Source organism: Perna viridis, chromosome 10 (assembly GCF_037379345.1).
Source record: "Perna viridis isolate PV_CMFRI_1.1 ecotype Kerala chromosome 10, ASM3737934v1, whole genome shotgun sequence".
NCBI lineage: Eukaryota > Metazoa > Mollusca > Bivalvia > Mytilida > Mytilidae > Perna > Perna viridis.
The window spans coordinates 12,669,476-12,689,099 of NC_142454.1; the positions used below are offsets into that span (position 1 = coordinate 12,669,476).

The 19,624-nt window shown below is 32.5% G+C and overlaps 1 protein-coding gene across 1 annotated transcript; it reads right to left on the reverse strand.

Annotated features, from left to right (window-relative positions):
* Window positions 1-3,058: 3,058 nt before the first annotated feature.
* On the reverse strand, window positions 3,059-7,377 carry LOC148604572 (endoplasmic reticulum chaperone BiP-like). Its single transcript, XM_088549150.1, has 6 exons — window positions 7,161-7,377; window positions 6,782-6,915; window positions 5,830-6,309; window positions 5,191-5,578; window positions 4,741-4,890; window positions 3,059-4,365 (listed from the first exon to the last, which is right to left on the reverse strand). The coding sequence occupies exons 2-6, from the start codon at window positions 6,898-6,900 to the stop codon at window positions 3,562-3,564; spliced, it is 1,941 nt and encodes a 646-aa protein (XP_088405276.1). The 5' UTR covers window positions 6,901-6,915; window positions 7,161-7,377; the 3' UTR covers window positions 3,059-3,561.
* Between the last annotated feature and the right edge of the window lie 12,247 nt (window positions 7,378-19,624).

The following is a 19,624-nucleotide window of genomic DNA, read 5'->3' on the forward strand; positions in this document are numbered from 1 at the left end:
AATAAGAAACGAAAACTATGACACGATGAACAAATTGGGTCTCATAGTGCAGATGGAAACAATGTAACTATTCATGAGGTCATAATGGTTACCATACAACTTTTTGTAGTGATAACTTCAATCTTGTAGCAACATAACACTCTCCAGAAGCCTAACTGAAAGTCGAACACGGTACGAAAAGTCCACGTAGTTATGGCTAGCTCTTGCATAATGTATATACACAGGTGCACAAGGGATTTTGCCACAGTTAAAAAGGAAAGTGGACAATGCGACTGACAAGTCATCGCGTTTGTCGCATAGTTTTGTCATGAGTTTTCCTTCACCGTTGATCTCTAAGTGTATGTCAATAAAAAAGCTGACTTCATATTGTTTGTAGTGTCCGTTATATCAAGTTCTTAGGGGTATATGCTATGTATAAAATCCCCATATCTGGTGTTGTTAAAAGATAATACGTCATCTGTGAAGCGGAAATTGAGACCAAAGGATTTATCTTAACTTTGTTCCTTCTTTTGGTTCAAATCAGCTGTAAAGCCAGTCTCCTAAGATTGAAGGCACACGTCAGCGAGTAGCAGAACAAAATTTGTTCCAGTTGAAATGACGACCATTTGTTGAGAAACGCGTCCACCACACTTGACAAATATGTTGTCGATAAAATATTTCAGCATTTTGATAACATCATCTTCGGTATATTTTGAAGGTGATTTGGAATTGTTTTGAAGTATGACGAATTTCCTACCAAGTACTACATGTACGTATCTGTATCTAGTTGTACCGTCTCTTCTGGAGTACCAACGATGTATTCTGTTTTTGAGTCGGTATTCAAACAAAGTATGGGAAATACAAGTACAAAGGGTTGAAAAATTACTTGTTGCTATTGTATTCTGATAATATTCTAACATTAAGGGTTTCCAAAAGATTTTGTCGTGTTAAGTTACAAATCACTTTTGACCTTATAATCTTCAAAATAACATTTACTTATAGCAAACATTTCTTCAAACATATGTGTATCTAGCCCAATGTAGTAGAAGTAATACTTAATTACTTGATGTTAAAGGTTTAGCAAAAGGAAACGCCTACTCAAAATAACTGAAATAAATGCTATCTTCATTTTTCCGGGTTTATTCTTGACTTTACCTTTCAATTGGTATTTCCCGTCGAATTATGAGTATGAGTTCGATAATTTTGTTATTACCTTGGATTAAACCAAATTTTATGAGCAGTTAAATGATCGTCATTATGGACTCGTGGGTCGTCAGTGTGTATCCATCTACATCAGGAGTACCAATTTGTTCATCGTGCTATAGTTTTCCTTTTGCGCCTACCAAGGATTTTGAAATGTTATGAGCACCTTGTTTGTGTTTCTACTTATCGCTTATTCTATCGGTACACCCGGTCAATGCTCCCAGTTTTAACTGGAGTCTTGTTTGCTCAATTAATTTTTTTCATGAGTCTGAGAGAGTAATCAAGGGAACCAAATCATGGGAGTGGAAATCGAAAGAATGCAACATTTTATTATTTCATTTTGTTGGTGGTGTGTTCAAATTTGTTTCTACTCGTTATCTCTTGATTACTTTTTAAATAAGCCTTGAAATCTTGCAATGGTTCCTTTTGTTCTTTCTGCATACAAGCCTCAACTGAAGTGATACACAGTGCCTCTATATCAATAATTCAGGAGAATCTTAATACACACTAAGAGACAGACTGAAATACAAGAATTTCATAGTTCCATTACTATCCGAGTTTTATTGAGAACAAACATATCATAAAATAATTGACAAGGGTTTCTAACTGAAACTAGCTTCTTTTCCAGTGAGCAAATATAAGTGTCTACTTGTATAAGAAATATTGCAATAGCTTCTTTGTAACCTGATGAACATGGTTGAAGGATGAATACTGTAGTTTATATTAGCTATAGTCGAAAATTAAACAGATAAATCACCATATTTATCTATGTACAGAATATCGTTCACTTAGGAAAATGTGTGAAAAATCAGTTTTGAAAAAAAAAAAACAATATCAGTAGGTAGGAATTTTCGAGAAAGTTTAAAAAATAAAAATATCAAACATATATATTGCAAATTTTGATATTTGTACACGTGTTTCAGGGAGTAACCTCGCATCAACAGCATTAGAATTAAATACATAAAAAATCTCAATCTAAAAAATAAATGTGTTCAAGAAGTACTCAAAACCACAATCATCAAAATACAAAGCTAAGTACATCACTGAGACGTTCTACTATGTGCAATATAAGGAATGAAGCCTTAGTGTTTCAGATACTGCAAAGTATGAGGTGTCACCAACTCAACTCAAGAAGAAATTCAATTAGTATATTTACACTCGGGGTTGCCTCTGGTAATATTATAATAGTAGGTACCTCGGGGTAATACAAACTGTACCCTTCATGACCCATCAACAAATATGTGATGGATTTTCAGATATTTTTACTTGATTTTGTTTGTTTGTTTGATTGTTGTTGTTGTTTTTTTTTTAATTATTTTAGCTAAAAATTAAACCACTAAGTCTTATTAATTTCGACTGTAAGACATCAATAAATTTAATCGGACATGTTATCATGTTCTTAGATCAATGTTTTTGAAGATGCTTTTGTATTGCATGTAGAATATTTTCCTGTTCCTTTAACACTAGTGTTGATGGCATTGCTCGAGGTCTCCTGTTTTTTTTTAATTGTGTGTGTTTAACTAGAATTTGCCATACTTCAGTACGCAAGAAAGGATTTTTTTGTCCATATTCACATTTTGCTTCATTTGATTCTTTTCAAAACTTAATTCTGTTTGTTTGTTCGTTTGTTGTTGTTGTCGTTGGGTTTTTTATAAATGAGGTGGTCATTGTAATGGCTGAAGAACTTGATCACTACTTTGGCTGATTGAGGTAGACATGATATTGCCTGAACGAGGTACTCATTATTTTGGCTTAAGGAGGTGGTCATTATATTGGCTGAAGAACGTGGTCACTATTTTGACTAAAAGAAGTAGTCATTACTTTGACTCAAGGGGGTGGTCTTTTTTTTTTTTTTTTTGGCTGAATAAGTGAGTCATTATATTACAAAATTTATTCAAAAATAAATATTACAATAACAGTACAAGATAATGCACCATACAATGCTATCAAACAACTATTTCAAATTATTAGAATATTAATTATATACCAACATACACGAGAGTGATGAATGGACATATTAACAGATGCAAATGAAACTGAACTTTTCTTAAACAATGAGTTCATTCATACAAAATAAAAGTTATTGATTTCATTACAGTCCCAGAACAATCTTTTAAGATCCAATCATACACCACATTAGTGATTTGATTTATTCCATTTCGTCCATGGGTGGACATAGGGCAAACACACACCACATTAGTACCCAAAGTTATATTCACGAAAAAAAAATCAAAATGACAAAACCCGAAATAACTATATGCTAACAAATGTTAATGAAAAAAGTTAAAGATCCATCAAATACTGAATCATTTTCATAGTCCTGAGATTGAGGATCGAGAAAATAAATGTGAAAGACTTTGGTAATATCTATCTCGAATCTCACAGTTCTTCTCTGCTACCTTGTGAACTATTGTCAGAGTTCTGATATATTTTGCTGACAATTGGATTAACTACGGATTCTAATGACTTTTTATGTTTTTTGTATTCATCTATACTTGCATCTGGATTAGAGTCTAACCATCTAATTGTCTTTTCAACACTAGATTCTATAGACGATTTTTCATCATCCGATAGTTTTCCACCCAATTTGTCGTTATCTTTTATTTGATTCTTCAAATTGTATGCCATACTTTCTAGTTCATGTTTGGCGTCTATTTTATCTTTCATTGCTTTGTCTTCCTCGGCAAATGTCTCTGCGTCATTAATCATACGTTCAATATCTTTTTTAGAAAGTCTGTTGCTGTCTTTTTGAATAACAATGTTGTTCTTTTGTCCCGTTCCTTTGTCTTCTGCACTGACGTTTAAAATACCACTGGCGTCAACAGAAAACGTAACCTCGATCTGAGGAATTCCACGTGGAGCAGGAGGGATTCCAGTTAAGTCAAAAGTTCCGAGCAGATGGTTGTCTTTCGTCATTGGTCTCTCTCCTTCAAATACCTGTATCGTAACCGATGGTTGGTTGTCGGCAGCTGTCGAAAAGATCTGAGATTTTCTTGTCGGAATCGGCGTGTTTCTTGGAGTAACTTTTGCCATTACACCACCAACTGTTTCAATACCAAGAGTAAGAGGGTTTACATCCATCAATAAGAGGTCTCCTGTTTCGTCCTCTCCAGAGAGGATCCCGCCCTGGACGGCTGCCCCGTAAGCTACGGCTTCGTCAGGGTTCACCCCTCGGTTTGGTTCCTGCGAAATGATCAAATTAAATCTTGAACTGAATGCTATCTGTAATAGTATATTTATCGTCTCCATGCGTTAAAATTTTAATGGGTATTTACACCTTATAAACCAATACTAGTTAGAAACTGCAATCATTCTTTCTTTATTCACAAATATCAACAAAAATGAATTATTTAAAGAATTTAAAAAGAATAACAAAGTTTTGGCTATTTTCCAATACTTTTCCCTTTATTTGTGAGTTTGAGAGATAATTGCTCCTTACTATTAAGTATTGTATTGGTTGGTTGAACCCTCATATTTGGATCATATCTTTATCATTTTATCATTATTCGGATATATTGGTTGATTAATGCGATAAATATAGATATATATGTAACACACCTTTCCATTGAAATAATCCCTCAATAGTTGTTGAATTTTCGGAATTCTTGTAGAACCACCAACAAGAACTATTTCATCAACATCGCCTTTCTTCATTTTGGCATCTTCCATCACTCTTTTGACTGGTTTTAATGTCGCTCGAAACAAGTCCTGAAAGAGAGAAATGTAATGTTGAATTGGTATTTATATACACTTTGAAAGTATTTAGTTTTGTTGTATATCTGTATTTTGATCAAGAGACGCAGCATTGTAACCTATCAATATCTTATAGTAATTAAAATTCAATTCATTGCTTTCATGTTTTGTATTTATCTATAAGCACATTATGTTGTAGAATTCACGCATTGGGATTTTTCGAAAGATTACTTCTTACGAGTAAATTATCAACATCGCATATCTAGCACTTTCGATTTTACAAAACTATCACAACCATACTGTGAAAATTCTTACCATATTCAATTCCTCAAATTTAGCTCTGGTGAGAGTCTCAGTAAAGTCTTCTCCGTCGAATAGTGACTCGATTTCTACTTTTGTTTGATGAGTGGATGACAGTGCTCTTTTTGCTTTCTCTACCTCTCTTCTGAGTTTCTGAACAGCTTGTTTGTCTGTTCGTATATCCTTTCCTGTCTTTTTCTTGAAAACTTTTATGAAATGCTCCATCACTCTTTGATCGAAGTCTTCCCCTCCAAGATGGGTATCACCATTAGTAGCCATCACCTCAAACACCCCATTGTCTATAGTGAGTAGTGAGACATCAAATGTGCCACCTCCCAAATCAAAGACCAGGATGTTTTTTTCTCCTTTCTTGTCAAGACCATATGCAATTGCTGCAGCAGTCCTGTAAAGCAAAGGGGAATAAAATTAACTTGGATAGAGTAAATTTGAGAAGTTGGTTTTAGTTCAGAGAGAGATTGATTTTGTTTTGAATTGATATCACTGTCTTGAAATTTGTATTTCGGTAAATTATTTATCTGTTTGCATTAAACTATGGAATTCATTTACGAACAAAGCCTGTAATCATCAAACCCTTTATTTCTACGGAAGATTTGTTTTCATGTATACAACTACAAAAATTTAATTAAAACTTACGGTTCATTTATTACTCTAAGAACATTCAGTCCTGCAATAGTGCCGGCATCTTTTGTGGCTTGTCTCTGTGCGTCGTTAAAGTAGGCAGGGACTGTAACAACAGCATGAGTCACATTTTTACTAAGGTATTGTTCAGCTATCTCTTTCATCTTTCCTAAAACCATGGCCGAGATTTCTTCAGGAGCAAAGATCTTTTCGGAGACACCTACTTTGACATTGATATGTGGTTTGTTATTCTTATTGGTGACTTTAAATGGGTAATTTTTCATGTCAGATTGTACGGAATCGTCCTTCCATTCTCGGCCAATTAATCTCTTGGCGTCAAAGACGGTGTTTGTTGGGTTAGTTGTCAGTTGGTTTTTAGCAGCATCTCCAATTAGTCTCTCGCCTTCCTCTGTGAATGCCACGTATGAGGGTGTAATTCTGTTTCCTTGGTCATTAGCAATTATTTCAACTCTACCATTCTTGAAAACTCCAACGCTGTGGAAATATCATTTTGTTTAGTGGTAGAACTTAAACTTAATGACTACTGTCATTTTCACATGGATTTTTTCCAGTTTGAAAATAATAAACAATGCGTCATGTTAGTCATATATGCATCATTTAAGCGTATAAATAATTTTCCATTTTGAAAAACTAAATGCAACTTGAAATATAACAAGAGCTTTCTTTTAGGATTTAAAAAAAATAGAATAATATCGGTATCAATATTTCCAGCCACGGTCAGTTTTTGGGCGGAAGATTGTTTAATTTCACTGTATACAAAATAGTGGACAGTTTAACCCCTACTTTAAAATTCCGCCGTCTCAAAGTTACGTATTATGTCATCATTTGAAACCACAATCTGTTAAGCATTGCTAAAAACCATCCTCGAAAAAATCCATCTCGAAAAAAACCATCCTCGAAAAAAACCTTTGCAAAAATATTAGAAAAATAAAATTGGCAAACTTACCATGAATATGTGGTTCCAAGGTCTATTCCTATAACAGTCCCTACATTCTCTTCTCTTGCCAATACATATGATAGGCAAAACATTACCACCAGGAAAGATGATATAGGAAAGTGCTTCATTTTTTCTTTTGTAGTCTGAAATTCGTTATTGTATGTCATTCGTTAAAAAGGCAACAGAAAAGCTGTGGAATTTGTTCAAAAATCAGGATTTAATAAGCATTGTAAAATGAAATTAGAGCTAATGCAGAAAGTACAATCATTTAATAGAATAATCTTTTTGTGAAATAAAACTAATGTATACTATCATAATTAACTTTTCCAAGACTTGGTATTTTACCAATGTAAATCATACCACTGAAAATATACGGGTCTCTACTTACTTGTGACTTTGTACAGGATGAATTGTAGTTAGAATGATGTGTATTAAGCTTCGTCTTCTATCTTTAACGCCTTAAATCAGGATTTAGTTTTCACTTTCTTTACTTCAGATATAGTTTGTTCGGTTGTTATTTTCAATTAGTATAGATCGGAAAGTATTAGATTTTATACCCTTATTTTATCTGAATCAATGATAAGTGTGTCGTGGCATTTATTGATAAGCCGGGTAGATCTTGCTGCCTTCGTAATCATTCACAAAGTACACGTGTATAATATTCTGCGTTTTCCTATTAAAAACTGCGTGATAAAAATAGATCTAAAATATGTAAACAAGTGATTTCATCATGTTGGTGTGACGTCAGTTCAATAATGATTATGCAGATTAAAATTGTTCAGCTGTATATTGCATCAACAAACCCCATCGTAAAGGGGGGAGTGGGGTGGACAAGGGTATACAAAAAAGTGTTATAGTGTGTTTTAAAGAAGCTTGCTATGCAACATATGCATGTATTAGTAACTACTTCAGCTATTATGACTTGTGCGAGTTCCTTAAATAGACTATTTTAAATATAGGGGAAATCCAACTTGTATTTATAATATGTCACAACACATGTCAAGGGGTAGGGCATAATATTGACACAGGTTAATAGATTTTGGAAGGGGATCTAGAAAAATGGGCAGAAGGGGATATTGAATGTCAACCTTCGCCCCAAATTGCACGAAATTACAAGGGAAATTAATCTAAAAAAATCTTTGACTACATTAGTGTACTTTTTTCATTTTGAGTTTGACACTTTTCATCAGTAGTATGCCTGTGCCCAACCCTCTTACAAAACTCCACCGTTTCAATCCCTTACATTTTTATGCTCATCAATGCTTCGTCCTTCGACAGTGCAATGCCTGACTCTTTGAGATTAATCGTGTACAACGAACTTACAAACGGGAAGTTGAAATATATTCTCAGATTCTCAAAGCGCATACAAAAACACTTCCATTACATGTGATTGTCTTGCGAAAATGAGTGGAAAATTAAATCAAAATGAAAATCATAATGCCTACACGTGATTGTCATTACACGTGTGTAATTGTCCCAATCTTTGCGTTTGAGGTGGCTCCATCATTTAAAAGAAGCCTTAATTTAATTTCCTTTATTTTGATATATGTTGTACTACTTTTTACCTTTACCCCAAAAATGAAAAGAAAATATGGAGTCGTCGGAATGGGGATCCAAAATGGGGAATTTTGCCCTAATGTGAATTCCCATTTCCAGTAGATTGTGTAGTATATATACAGTCAGCAGAATATATGCAAATTGAAACCATTCTGTAAAGCCTTCATTGTTGTTATTTGTTTATATAATTAGCAAACACTACATTTTAAAAGTAAATAAAAATCCATCCTACTATTTGTATTTAGTAAACTTTTTTTTCCCTGTTACTGTTGCCCATTTTTTGGTTTGAAAGATGCCCAAAAATCAATACATACAATAATGTTGATAAAAATCAATGAATCTATTTTTTCTTTGAAACTATTATGTTTTACAGACACAAAAGTGAAACATTTTTTATTTATTTTGAAAACATAAATTAAATTCTACTAAAAGCAAATTGTAGGATATATTTTTATTTACCTTTGAAATGTAGTGTAAATATACAGAAATTTGCCAAACCCCCTTTTTTCTAAATTTGAATAATTGGTAAAAAAAATGATGGATTTGAATTAAAATTCAAATATGGTTTATTATTTGAATTTTAAGGTTCAGCTGGGGTCAATATCTAAGACATTCCTTAATGAAATATTTTCATTCATAGCTTTAAAAGGACATTAAATTTAGCACTGAAATATTGCTAAATGCATCTTCATAGGTATTTAACACAAGCACAAGTCAAACTTAGGAAAGTATGTTTTATAACGTCTACATAACATTAACAACAAAAATGTAAACAACATATTATAGAATAAATCTACAGCTATTACACCAATAAACATAAAATATTAAAATTGTCATTCAAATCTGGCAATTTGTCACAAATTATTGCTAGCTAGGTATTTAGGTTACAGCATATTTGCATTTTTCATAATCTGTTCTGGTAAATCTGTATATTTATTTTAAAATCTGATGTTAATGCTTCTGTTTTTAGCAAAATATGGCTGTAGTAACATGTTTTATGAAGGAAGAAAACATGGATGTATGTAGAATACTGTATAAGAAGCATGAAGCAAAGTTTTCAGGAACATATGTCATAGATTTTGACTTTACCTTAATATTTAGTAGCTATCCGAGAAATATTTTTACAAAAGAAATCTGTACATTTATTTTAAAATTTGATGTAAACACTTCTATTTTTAGCAAAATATGGCTGTAGTAACATGTTTTGTGAAATAAGGAAACATAGATATATGTAGAATACTGTATAAAGAAGGATTTAGCAAAGTTTTCAGGAACATGTGTCCTAGATTTTGACTTTACCTTAATACTTAATAGCTATCCTAGAAATAGTTTGGCAAAAAAAAAATCAATAGAACTTGAAATACAGCCATATTTGTAATATTTGATAATTTTTTCTTGTAATGGAGTTCAATATTTTTTCTGGAACTTTAGAACACCTTTATTGAAAAATAGAAGTTGTTTACAATACACCACATTACCATGATTAATTGACATGAAATAGTTTTCAGATTCTCTAAAATGAGAGAATTAAAAATTTTGAAATTCCACTAAATAGGGGAGCCACCTTAGATACAATACTACCAGTTGAAGGAGATTTAATACGATGCTTGAAGTGGTAAACCATGCATTTAGATAAATGATAGGTAATATAACAGATGTCAACTATGACAGGGTGATATGCATTGTAAGAGGATAATCTGTGTGTACGTTGATCAAAAGTAGTCAAAATAAAGTTGAGAATATGTACTTCAAAATCATATATGTAATTTACCTCCATGTTGCCATTTAGCAGAAAAGGTAAAAATGAGGATTTTCAGTATTATTAGCTCACCTGGCGGTAGGCCATCTGAGCTATTCCCATCACTTGGCGTCTGTCGTCTTCTCCTCTGAAACTACTGAATAGATTAGCATGAAACTTATAATGACTGTTCCTTAGGGTATCCTGTACAAAATGATCATTTGGATTTTTGATCAGTTAAAAAACATGGCTGCTGTTACTAAAAATAGAACATAAGGGTCGTACAGAATTTTTTTGCATATATCTCCAAAACCGTTAGGTTTGGCCAATATCTTTTAATTGCTGAAATATTCTTATTAAGGCCTACAAAAGTCTCCAATGTATCAGAGTTGTTAGACGACTCCATAGAAGGGTTATTGCCCTTGAGAGGTGAAAAATTACTTCTTTTTTTTTTCAGTTTTCAGCCTATATCTTGAAAACTATGATAGATAGAAAGAAACTTTTGGTTGCTGAAATGATTCTTATTATAAGGCCTACAAAAATCTCCAGGGATCAAAGTTGTCAGACAACTCCATTTAAGAGTTATTGCCCTTGTAAGATTGCCCTTTTTTTGCAGTTTTCAGTCAATATCTTGAAAACTATAATAGAAAGAATGAGACTTTCGATTGATGAAATGATCCTCATGATAAGTCCTACCAAAGACTTCATGGAGTCAAAATTGTAGGACAACTTCTTGTTACAGTTATTGCCCTTGAAAGGCAAAAATTTAACCAGGTGAGTGATTCAGGCTCCTGGGAGCCTTTTGTTTATTTAAGTCAATTTTGTGAAAAATTTCAACAATTATCATACCATTAGCATAATGATTTTGAAAGCCTTATTTTCGAAGCTTTGCAATGGTATGCAACATTAAGATATCATTTGTCTTTGGAATTTTGTGAAACTTTGAAAATTATTTTTTGAACAAGTAAAGTAGTGGGAATGTTAGAAGTCGTTAATGAGACATTTTACCATGATTTTCAGTTTGTGTATGTCAATCTTTTTCATTTTTTTAAAGTTGGTTTGGAGAGCTAAAAAGTGGGTTTTTTCAAATGAATATGTATTATTTCTTAAGTTCAAAAATGGTTGTTTTAAGAAATTAATTCTACAGGTCCATGTATAGACAGTGCAGAAAAAACATCATTTTTTTTTCAATCTAGAATTTTAAGACAAAATTCTTTTATTTAATATGATATCAAAATAATTTTATCTGCTGGTTTCAGGCTTTCCAATAACCCTTTCCTTATTCTAATTGAATCAAACACACAATAAATATCTCCCATTTAGAAAATTTTGGTATAAAATACATATATTTAACAAACAAAAGCAAGTAGTTTTAGAAATTTGATCTTTAATGAGCTGTGTTAAAAATGTTAAATTCAAAGTTTACTGTAAGATGTTTTAGGTGAATGTTAACATATTTCAATGTTTTTGTAGATATGAGTTAGAGTTATCCCCCTTTACATACCTCTGTTCACATAGTAGGCAAAAATTGGAAAAATAAAAATTGATCAGTATATGTTTAGGTTACAGACCACCAATTCAACCAATGAGCATTTGGAAGGTACGCAAAAATAGTCCTACGCAGAAATTACCCCTGTTCCTCATAGTGCTGTGAAAAAAGTTCTCATCTTATTTAAAACATTTAAACAGTTTCTGAAAGGAAAAACATTTCTGTACATTTGATAGGTGCATTTTGCTTCTTGTGATGTGAAGCCTAATCTCCATAATGATTTTTAAATATACCCCTATCTTGTGAAAACACTGGGATTTCCCATGCTATTTATAGACCCTTCACTTCCAGTGACCAGTACTGCACTGCAAGTCTGCTAACCCCACATGCCACTCTGAGGATTGTGAGCTGACATATGTAGAATCATGCTGATATATAGTCCTCTGCAGGTTAAAGTTAAGGTAAAGTCCAGAGAAGCCATTGAATATTGTGAAATTAGCATAGAAGCCTATGGAAAGTGGAATTAGTGGTTTTTAGCCTGAAGATCAAGCCATGGCAAAATGAAAAGTTTCTTGAAATAGCTTTAAACTACTTGAAGATCTTGTTAACTTTGCCATGAGAGGATTACACTACAAAAATCCTTCAAAATATGCATTTTTTTAAGTTATAGGTCCAAATTATGGAAAATTGGTCTTTTTGGCTGATTTTTATGCCCTATCTTGTAAAAAGTGTAGAAAATTTAGTAAAAATATCAAATATTAAACTTTGAGGGCTATATTTACCTAAATATGGTGGTAATAAGCACTTGAAATCAAGTTTTGTGTAGATTTGAGCTAAAATTAGGTTAGAAATGAGGAAAAACTCACTTTCATTACTGCGGTTAAGGTTACAGACCACCAATTCAACCAATGAGCATTTGGAACGTACGCAAAAATAGTCCTACGCAGAAATTACCCCTGTTCCTCATAGTGCTGTGAAAAAAGTTCTCATCTTATTTAAAAAATTTAAACAGTTTCTGAAAGGAAAAACATTTCTGTACATTTTATAGGTGCATTTTGCTTCTTGTGATGTGAGGCCTAATCTCCATAATGATTTTTAAATATACCCCTATCTTGTGAAAACACTGGGATTTCCCATGCTATTTATAGACCCTTCACTTCTGGTGACCAGTACTGCACTGCAAGTCTGCTAACCCCACATGCCATTCTGAGGATTGTGAGCTGACATATGTAGAATCATGCTGATATATAGTCCTCTGCAGGTTAAAGTTAAGGTAAAGTCCAGAGAAGCCATTGAATATTGTGAAATTAGCATAGAAGCCTATGGAAAGTGGAATTGGTGGTTTTTAGCCTTAAGTTGAAGCCATGGCAAAATGAAAAGTTTCTTGAAATAGCTTTAAACTACTTGAAGATCTTGTTAACTTTGCCATGAGAGGAATACACTACAAAAATCCTTCAAAATATGCATTTTTTTAAGTTATAGGTCCAAATTATGGAAAATTGGTCTTTTTGGCTTATTTTCATGTCCTATCTTGTAAAAAGTGTAGAAAATTTAGTAAAAATATCGAATATTAAACTTTGAGGGCTATATTTACCTAAATATGGTGGTAATAAGCACTTGAAATCAAGTTTTGTGTAGATTTGAGCAAAAATTAGGTTAGAAATGAGGAAAAACTCACTTTCATTACTGCGGTTAAGGCCATATCAGCATTCCCCTATGGCAACATGGAAAATCCATTACTGAGAACTTTTTTTGCTTTAGGTGCCCTTTACTGGTCATGTTTTAATGTGAAAACACTGTATTTACAAATGTAAAGCCAAATATATCACCTTTTGTGAAAATTTAAAGATTTAGGATTTTTGACATGTGATCAAGAAAAAGGGGGAGGCATGTCAGAAATAAATTTTAAAAAATAGACCAATTTCTCAGAAAATGATTACTTTTAAAACTATTTCTTCATTAATATTGTTAAAAAACAAGTTGTGATTGATATTTTTTATTTGAAAAGTCAGAAAAAGTTCTTTGCAAATATTTAATGCATTTAAGTATGGTAGAATATTGTCACTTTTTTGCTCGCACAACTTGGTTACCCTATATTTAAAAATCAAATATTTAAAAAAGTGCTTGTCACATTTCACTGAAACTTTGCAAATGCATTCAGTATGTGTGTAGGAAGAAACCTGTATAGTTATTTATTTTTTCTAAGACAAAAAGTGACTCTTTAGGTTACAGACCACCAATTCAACCAATGAGCATTTGGAACGTACGCAAAAATAGTCCTACGCAGAAATTACCCCTGTTCCTCATAGTGCTGTGAAAAAAGTTCTCATCTTATTTAAAAAATTTAAACAGTTTCTGAAAGGAAAAACATTTCTGTACATTTTATAGGTGCATTTTGCTTCTTGTGATGTGAGGCCTAATCTCCATAATGATTTTTAAATATACCCCTATCTTGTGAAAACACTGGGATTTCCCATGCTATTTATAGACCCTTCACTTCTGGTGACCAGTACTGCACTGCAAGTCTGCTAACCCCACATGCCATTCTGAGGATTGTGAGCTGACATATGTAGAATCATGCTGATATATAGTCCTCTGCAGGTTAAAGTTAAGGTAAAGTCCAGAGAAGCCATTGAATATTGTGAAATTAGCATAGAAGCCTATGGAAAGTGGAATTGGTGGTTTTTAGCCTTAAGGCCATATCAGCATTCCCCTATGGCAACATAGAAAATCCATTATTGAGTACTTTTTTTGCTTTAGGTGCCCTTTACTGGTCATGTTTTAATGTGAAAACACTGTATTTACAAATTTAAAGCCAAATATATCACCTTTTGTGAAAAATTAAAGATTTAGGATTTTTGACATGTGATCAAGAAAAAGGGGGAGGCATGTCAGAAATAAATTTTAAAAAATAGACCAATTTCTCAGAAAATGATTACTTTTATAACTATTTCTTCATTGATATTGTTAAAAAACAAATTGTGATTGATATTTTTTATTTGAAAAGTCAGAAAAAGTTCTTTGCAAATATTTAATGCATTTAAGTATGGTAGAATATTGTCACTTTTTTGCTCGCACAACTTGGTTACCCTATATTTAAAAATCCTTAATTTAAAAAAGTGCTTGTCACATTTCACTGAAACTTTGCAAATGCATTCAGTATGTGTGTAGGAAGATACCTGTATAGTTATTTATTTTTTCTAAGACAAAAAGTGACTCTTTAGGTTACAGACCACCAATTCAACCAATGAGCATTTGGAACGTACGCAAAAATAGTCCTACGCAGAAATTACCCCTGTTCCTCATAGTGCTGTGAAAAAAGTTCTCATCTTATTTAAAACATTTAAACAGTTTCTGAAAGGAAAAACATTTCTGTACATTTGATAGGTGCATTTTGCTTCTTGTGATGTGAAGCCTAATCTCCATAATGATTTTTAAATATACCCCTATCTTGTGAAAACACTGGGATTTCCCATGCTATTTATAGACCCTTCACTTCCGGTGACCAGTACTGCACTGCAAGTCTGCTAACCCCACATGCCATTCTGAGGATTGTGAGCTGACATATGTAGAATCATGCTGATATATAGTCCTCTGCAGGTTAAAGTTAAGGTAAAGTCCAGAGAAGCCATTGAATATTGTGAAATTAGCATAGAAGCCTATGGAAAGTGGAATTAGTGGTTTTTAGCCTTTATAAGTTGTATCAAGTCACATAATTACATGTTAAATAGTTCTTAACTTTATATGGCTAATTTTGATACAATCCAAAAATCTGAGTTGTATCAAGCTTGGATGTTCTATACATACTTCCTCCAACTTTTCATGGTGTGACCCCTGTGGTCTTATCTACTCCCATAAAAGGTTGGAGTTCCTTTCCTCCATGGGATGGCACCAAGTCATACAGAAGCTTTCCATACAACTTCTAGCATCGGTTGAGTACGGTTTTATCTTGCTGCTCACTACAAAGTATTTTATATTATTAGTCCTCTACCGGCTTTAGCCGAAGGGGACTTTAGATTTGCACATTGTCCATCTGTCCGTCCCTCTGTCAGTCAGAAAAAATAAATCGCAGTTTTCCACACTTTTTTTCTAAACACTTGCAGATATTGAGCTGATTTGTGGTACGTGTGTCAACCTTGATAAGTTACAGATCAAGATTACATTTTGTTCCGGTTCGCTAATTTTTGTCTGAGTTATGGCCCTTGAACTTGAAAATTTACTGAAATTTAAGTTTTCTGCACTTTTTGTGTAGATGCTTGCAGATACTGAGCTGATTTTTGGCATGTTAGTCTACCCATATGAATTACAGATCAAGTTTACATTTTGTTGTGTTTTGCTGATTTTTTCCAAAGTTATCAACTTTCAGTTTTATGCGCTATACCAAAATTTCAGTTTTACACACTTTTTTCTAAAGACTTTAAAAAGATATTGAGTTGTGTTTTTGACAAATCAGTCAACTGTTATTTGAAATCTATTCTGTCCAATTGTCAGTGCATAAAACTTTGCTAATCTGCATCTGTTAAATGGATTTAAACATCTTTCTTGTCTTTGTCCATATCCCTTCTTCTGTTCAAAATCAAGGTCATTTCCTCAGCTTGTCATTTATATTTGATGATCCAAGGTAGTATTTGGGTCAGTCAATGACAGGCATTTTTGACCATTTCTGGATCCTTGGGTCAGTGATATATAGAGCCTGTAGGGGACTATGCATTGTTTTGCAATACTCTCAGAGTGTTTGTTTTCACTTTGAAAGGTAAATCCCATTGAAACCTTTTACACTGAATAAAAAAAATAATTAAGATTATATTAATTTGAATGATCTAGTGTTTATATCTTGTTTGTGGTATATGTGCCAATATACTGGACTTTAAAGTTGTTGGATTGAGTTCCAATGCTGACTTCATCAGGAGCTGGACAGCATACTTTATTGGTCAGTTTTACTATGGTAGATGGCATAAGCCTTTATATCAAGATAGGAAATCTAATTACTAATTTCATGCCATACAGCTTAGTTCTTGACTTGCCCTATATCCCAGTGCCAGACTTAAGAATGTATAAAGATCTTCCTAAGATATTTCATAGTCTGTAGATATTTTTGAAAACCAGGCCACACTTCAGAATCATATGTAAGACACAGACTATTTTTCTTGAGAGGGGGCATGTGATCTTATATTGAGTTAGAAGATTGCGAAAATACTTTATTTTTTCCACCAGCAGCCTAAGTGAAAAAAATATTTGAACTTGTACATTGTCAAGCAATGGGGAAATAATTAATAATATTTTTTTCTGTCCATGCTTAGTAAAAAATAAATTTTGCTAAAATTTCCTCTTGCTATTGAAATAAGGGACAGAAAATTTTATTATTTCAAAAACTTTGTTTAATCCCATTGTGAAATTGATAAGTTTAATAAAAACAATACATGGTTATATTGAGAAAAGAAGAAAAAAGTTCACACACAGTTACATGGTCTGTATTCTGAATTGTGTATTAGTTAGAGTTTGGATTGTTCCCCTTTGCACTAAGTGTATATAAGCTTTATGGTTTTTGTTTATAAAATGGTTAATTTATTTATCCACTGATTAGATGACATTATAAAAATCAAGTTATTAAATGCTATATGGATCTGTGTACCAATGCTGGAAAAGAAAACATTCATGCAAAGTATAATCCCAGTTTACTAGAAGCAGATAGGAAGTTTCACACAAGGTGCTTACTATTGTCCTTAATTAGTTTCGAATTAATATCTGAACTTCTCTAAATATACTGTAATCTGTTTTTAAAATAGATTGTGTTTGTAAGGTGTATGAGGTTACATAATTGCATGTTATAAAGTTGTTCAGTTTAAGTGGCTCTAACTATGATACTGATACATCTTGATAACATCTTTGTAAATGATTTTTTAACTTTAAACTACAAATTTCTATTTAATCTTATATAAATGAATAGATCATGTTATACTGACTTACTATAAATGATTATTTAAATGTAACTTGGTAGAGATATACTGATTTTGGCGAGTATTTATGATGACTATTGCCTTTTTCTAAATTAGTTTCCTTTTCATTGTTCACTAGGCGATATGTTCAACTGGTCAGTTTTATGGTAAAAATGAAATTATGATATATTGAAATTGTCCTGGGCCAATAATAAAAAAAAAAATTGGGATTCAGTGTCCAAAGTGTTTTTTTTCTGATTTTGCTGCCAAATAGCTTCAGACATTGGACTTTACTTTAGGGTAACTCAAAATTGAATGACTACATGATTAAGATATAAACTTAATTCAGATTTTGGTGCAAACGAACATTTGCCTTGATCAACAAAATGTATGAAAAGTACACAATATATGAACAATAATGAAAATTTACATTGACTTCTTGAGGACAAATGGCATATCAGTAGAACACAGGGGTGCTACATTCCTCATGGTCCTGTTTCATAAAAAAATGTCAAATTGAAATTTTCCTCAAATCTTTTATCAACTCAAAGTTCAACCAATCAGCTTGCTTGAAACTTTTAAATTTTAAGAAAAATTCGAGGATTTTTCTTCTTCATTTTTTTTTTTTTATGAAACTGGGCCCTGGAAGTGGCAAGGTATAATGTGATACTTTATGAAAAGTTGTGTGTCTGTCTGTCTGATCTACCCCCGACAGTTCCACCAAATAACTTGAAAATGGAAGGATGATTTTTTTTTTAAACTTTTGCACAACTGTTAAGTACCATAAAATTAAGGTTTGGTTAAATTTTCTGCAAAATACAGATGTTGTTTTGGAGTTAGACCATTTTTCCATCCTCCTTTTTTATAGGACCACAAAATGTTTGCGATCATATAATGTTATGGCACAGCCGTCATCTGGGGCACTTAGTTACCATGCTATAACTTTAGTTGTGGTTGACCAATTGTTCTGAAATTTTGGTATGATTTTACTAACCACTAAAGTACAGTTCCATTTTGTTGCCCCTATCATTTTTTTAGATAAAAGGGACGAAAAAGGGTAAAAATAGGGGTTTTATTAAAACCAATGTCGAATGTTTGGTTTTTTTTTTTCGATTTTAATTTTTCTATGTGTTTTTCATCTGGTATTATAAATGCATCAAGCATTTATTTTGTGCTTTTGACCATTTACAAAATATAGGGGTCAAAGTTGGACAACGCCAAAAAAAATTCAACTTTTTAATTTTTGGTCCAATTTTGAAATTATTTTATATTGGATTCCTCCCTGCTTGCATTTTTTCAATTAGATTTTAAATATCGATTACAGATTTTGAGTTATGATGGGTCAATGGGGCTACACCTGAAATTTTTTTTTTTATTTTTGGTCTGATTTCAAAATTTTTTTATTGCATTTTAAATTTTGTGCAATACAGTTTCCAAACCATTTGTTGTGTCTGTAATGAATTGTAAGATCCTATGCTTAAGCTGTTCGGGGTTCAACCATTGTGGTCATACAATGCTGTGCTTGATAAAGCTTTTTTTTCACAATAAAATTATCCCCCTGTTTTCACTATTACATGATAGGTATCACTTAATGTTCCATTAATGCCCTCTTTTTTTTAGCTCACCTAGCTGAAGGCCATGTTAGCTTTTGTCATTACTTGGTGTCAGTCATTGTCATCTGTTGTAGTTGTTGTTCGTCATCTTTTTCGTTAACAATTTTTCAAAACTCTTCTCCTCTGACAGTACATGACCAATTGGAACCAAACTTGCTTTGAATGTTCCATGCATATGCTGCATATAACTGATTTGGGGTTTTTTGATCTGTCAAAAAACATGGCTGCTGTTACTAAAAATAGAATATAGAGGTCAGACAGTAGTTTTTCGCAAAAATTTCCACAACTGTTAGGTTTAGCCAAATTCTGACTTATGGTTTAAGTGTTCAGCATGATGATATCTATCTGCGGTCAAATTTTTGTTTTAATCTGTTTAGCCATGTATGAGTTATTGCTCTTTTTAAATGTTTTTTTTGCTGCTTTTAATGTTATTTCTTTCAAAAATCTTCTCTTCTGACACTACTTGACCAATTAGAACCAACTTCGGTATGAATGTTCCTTGTGGTATCCTGCATATAA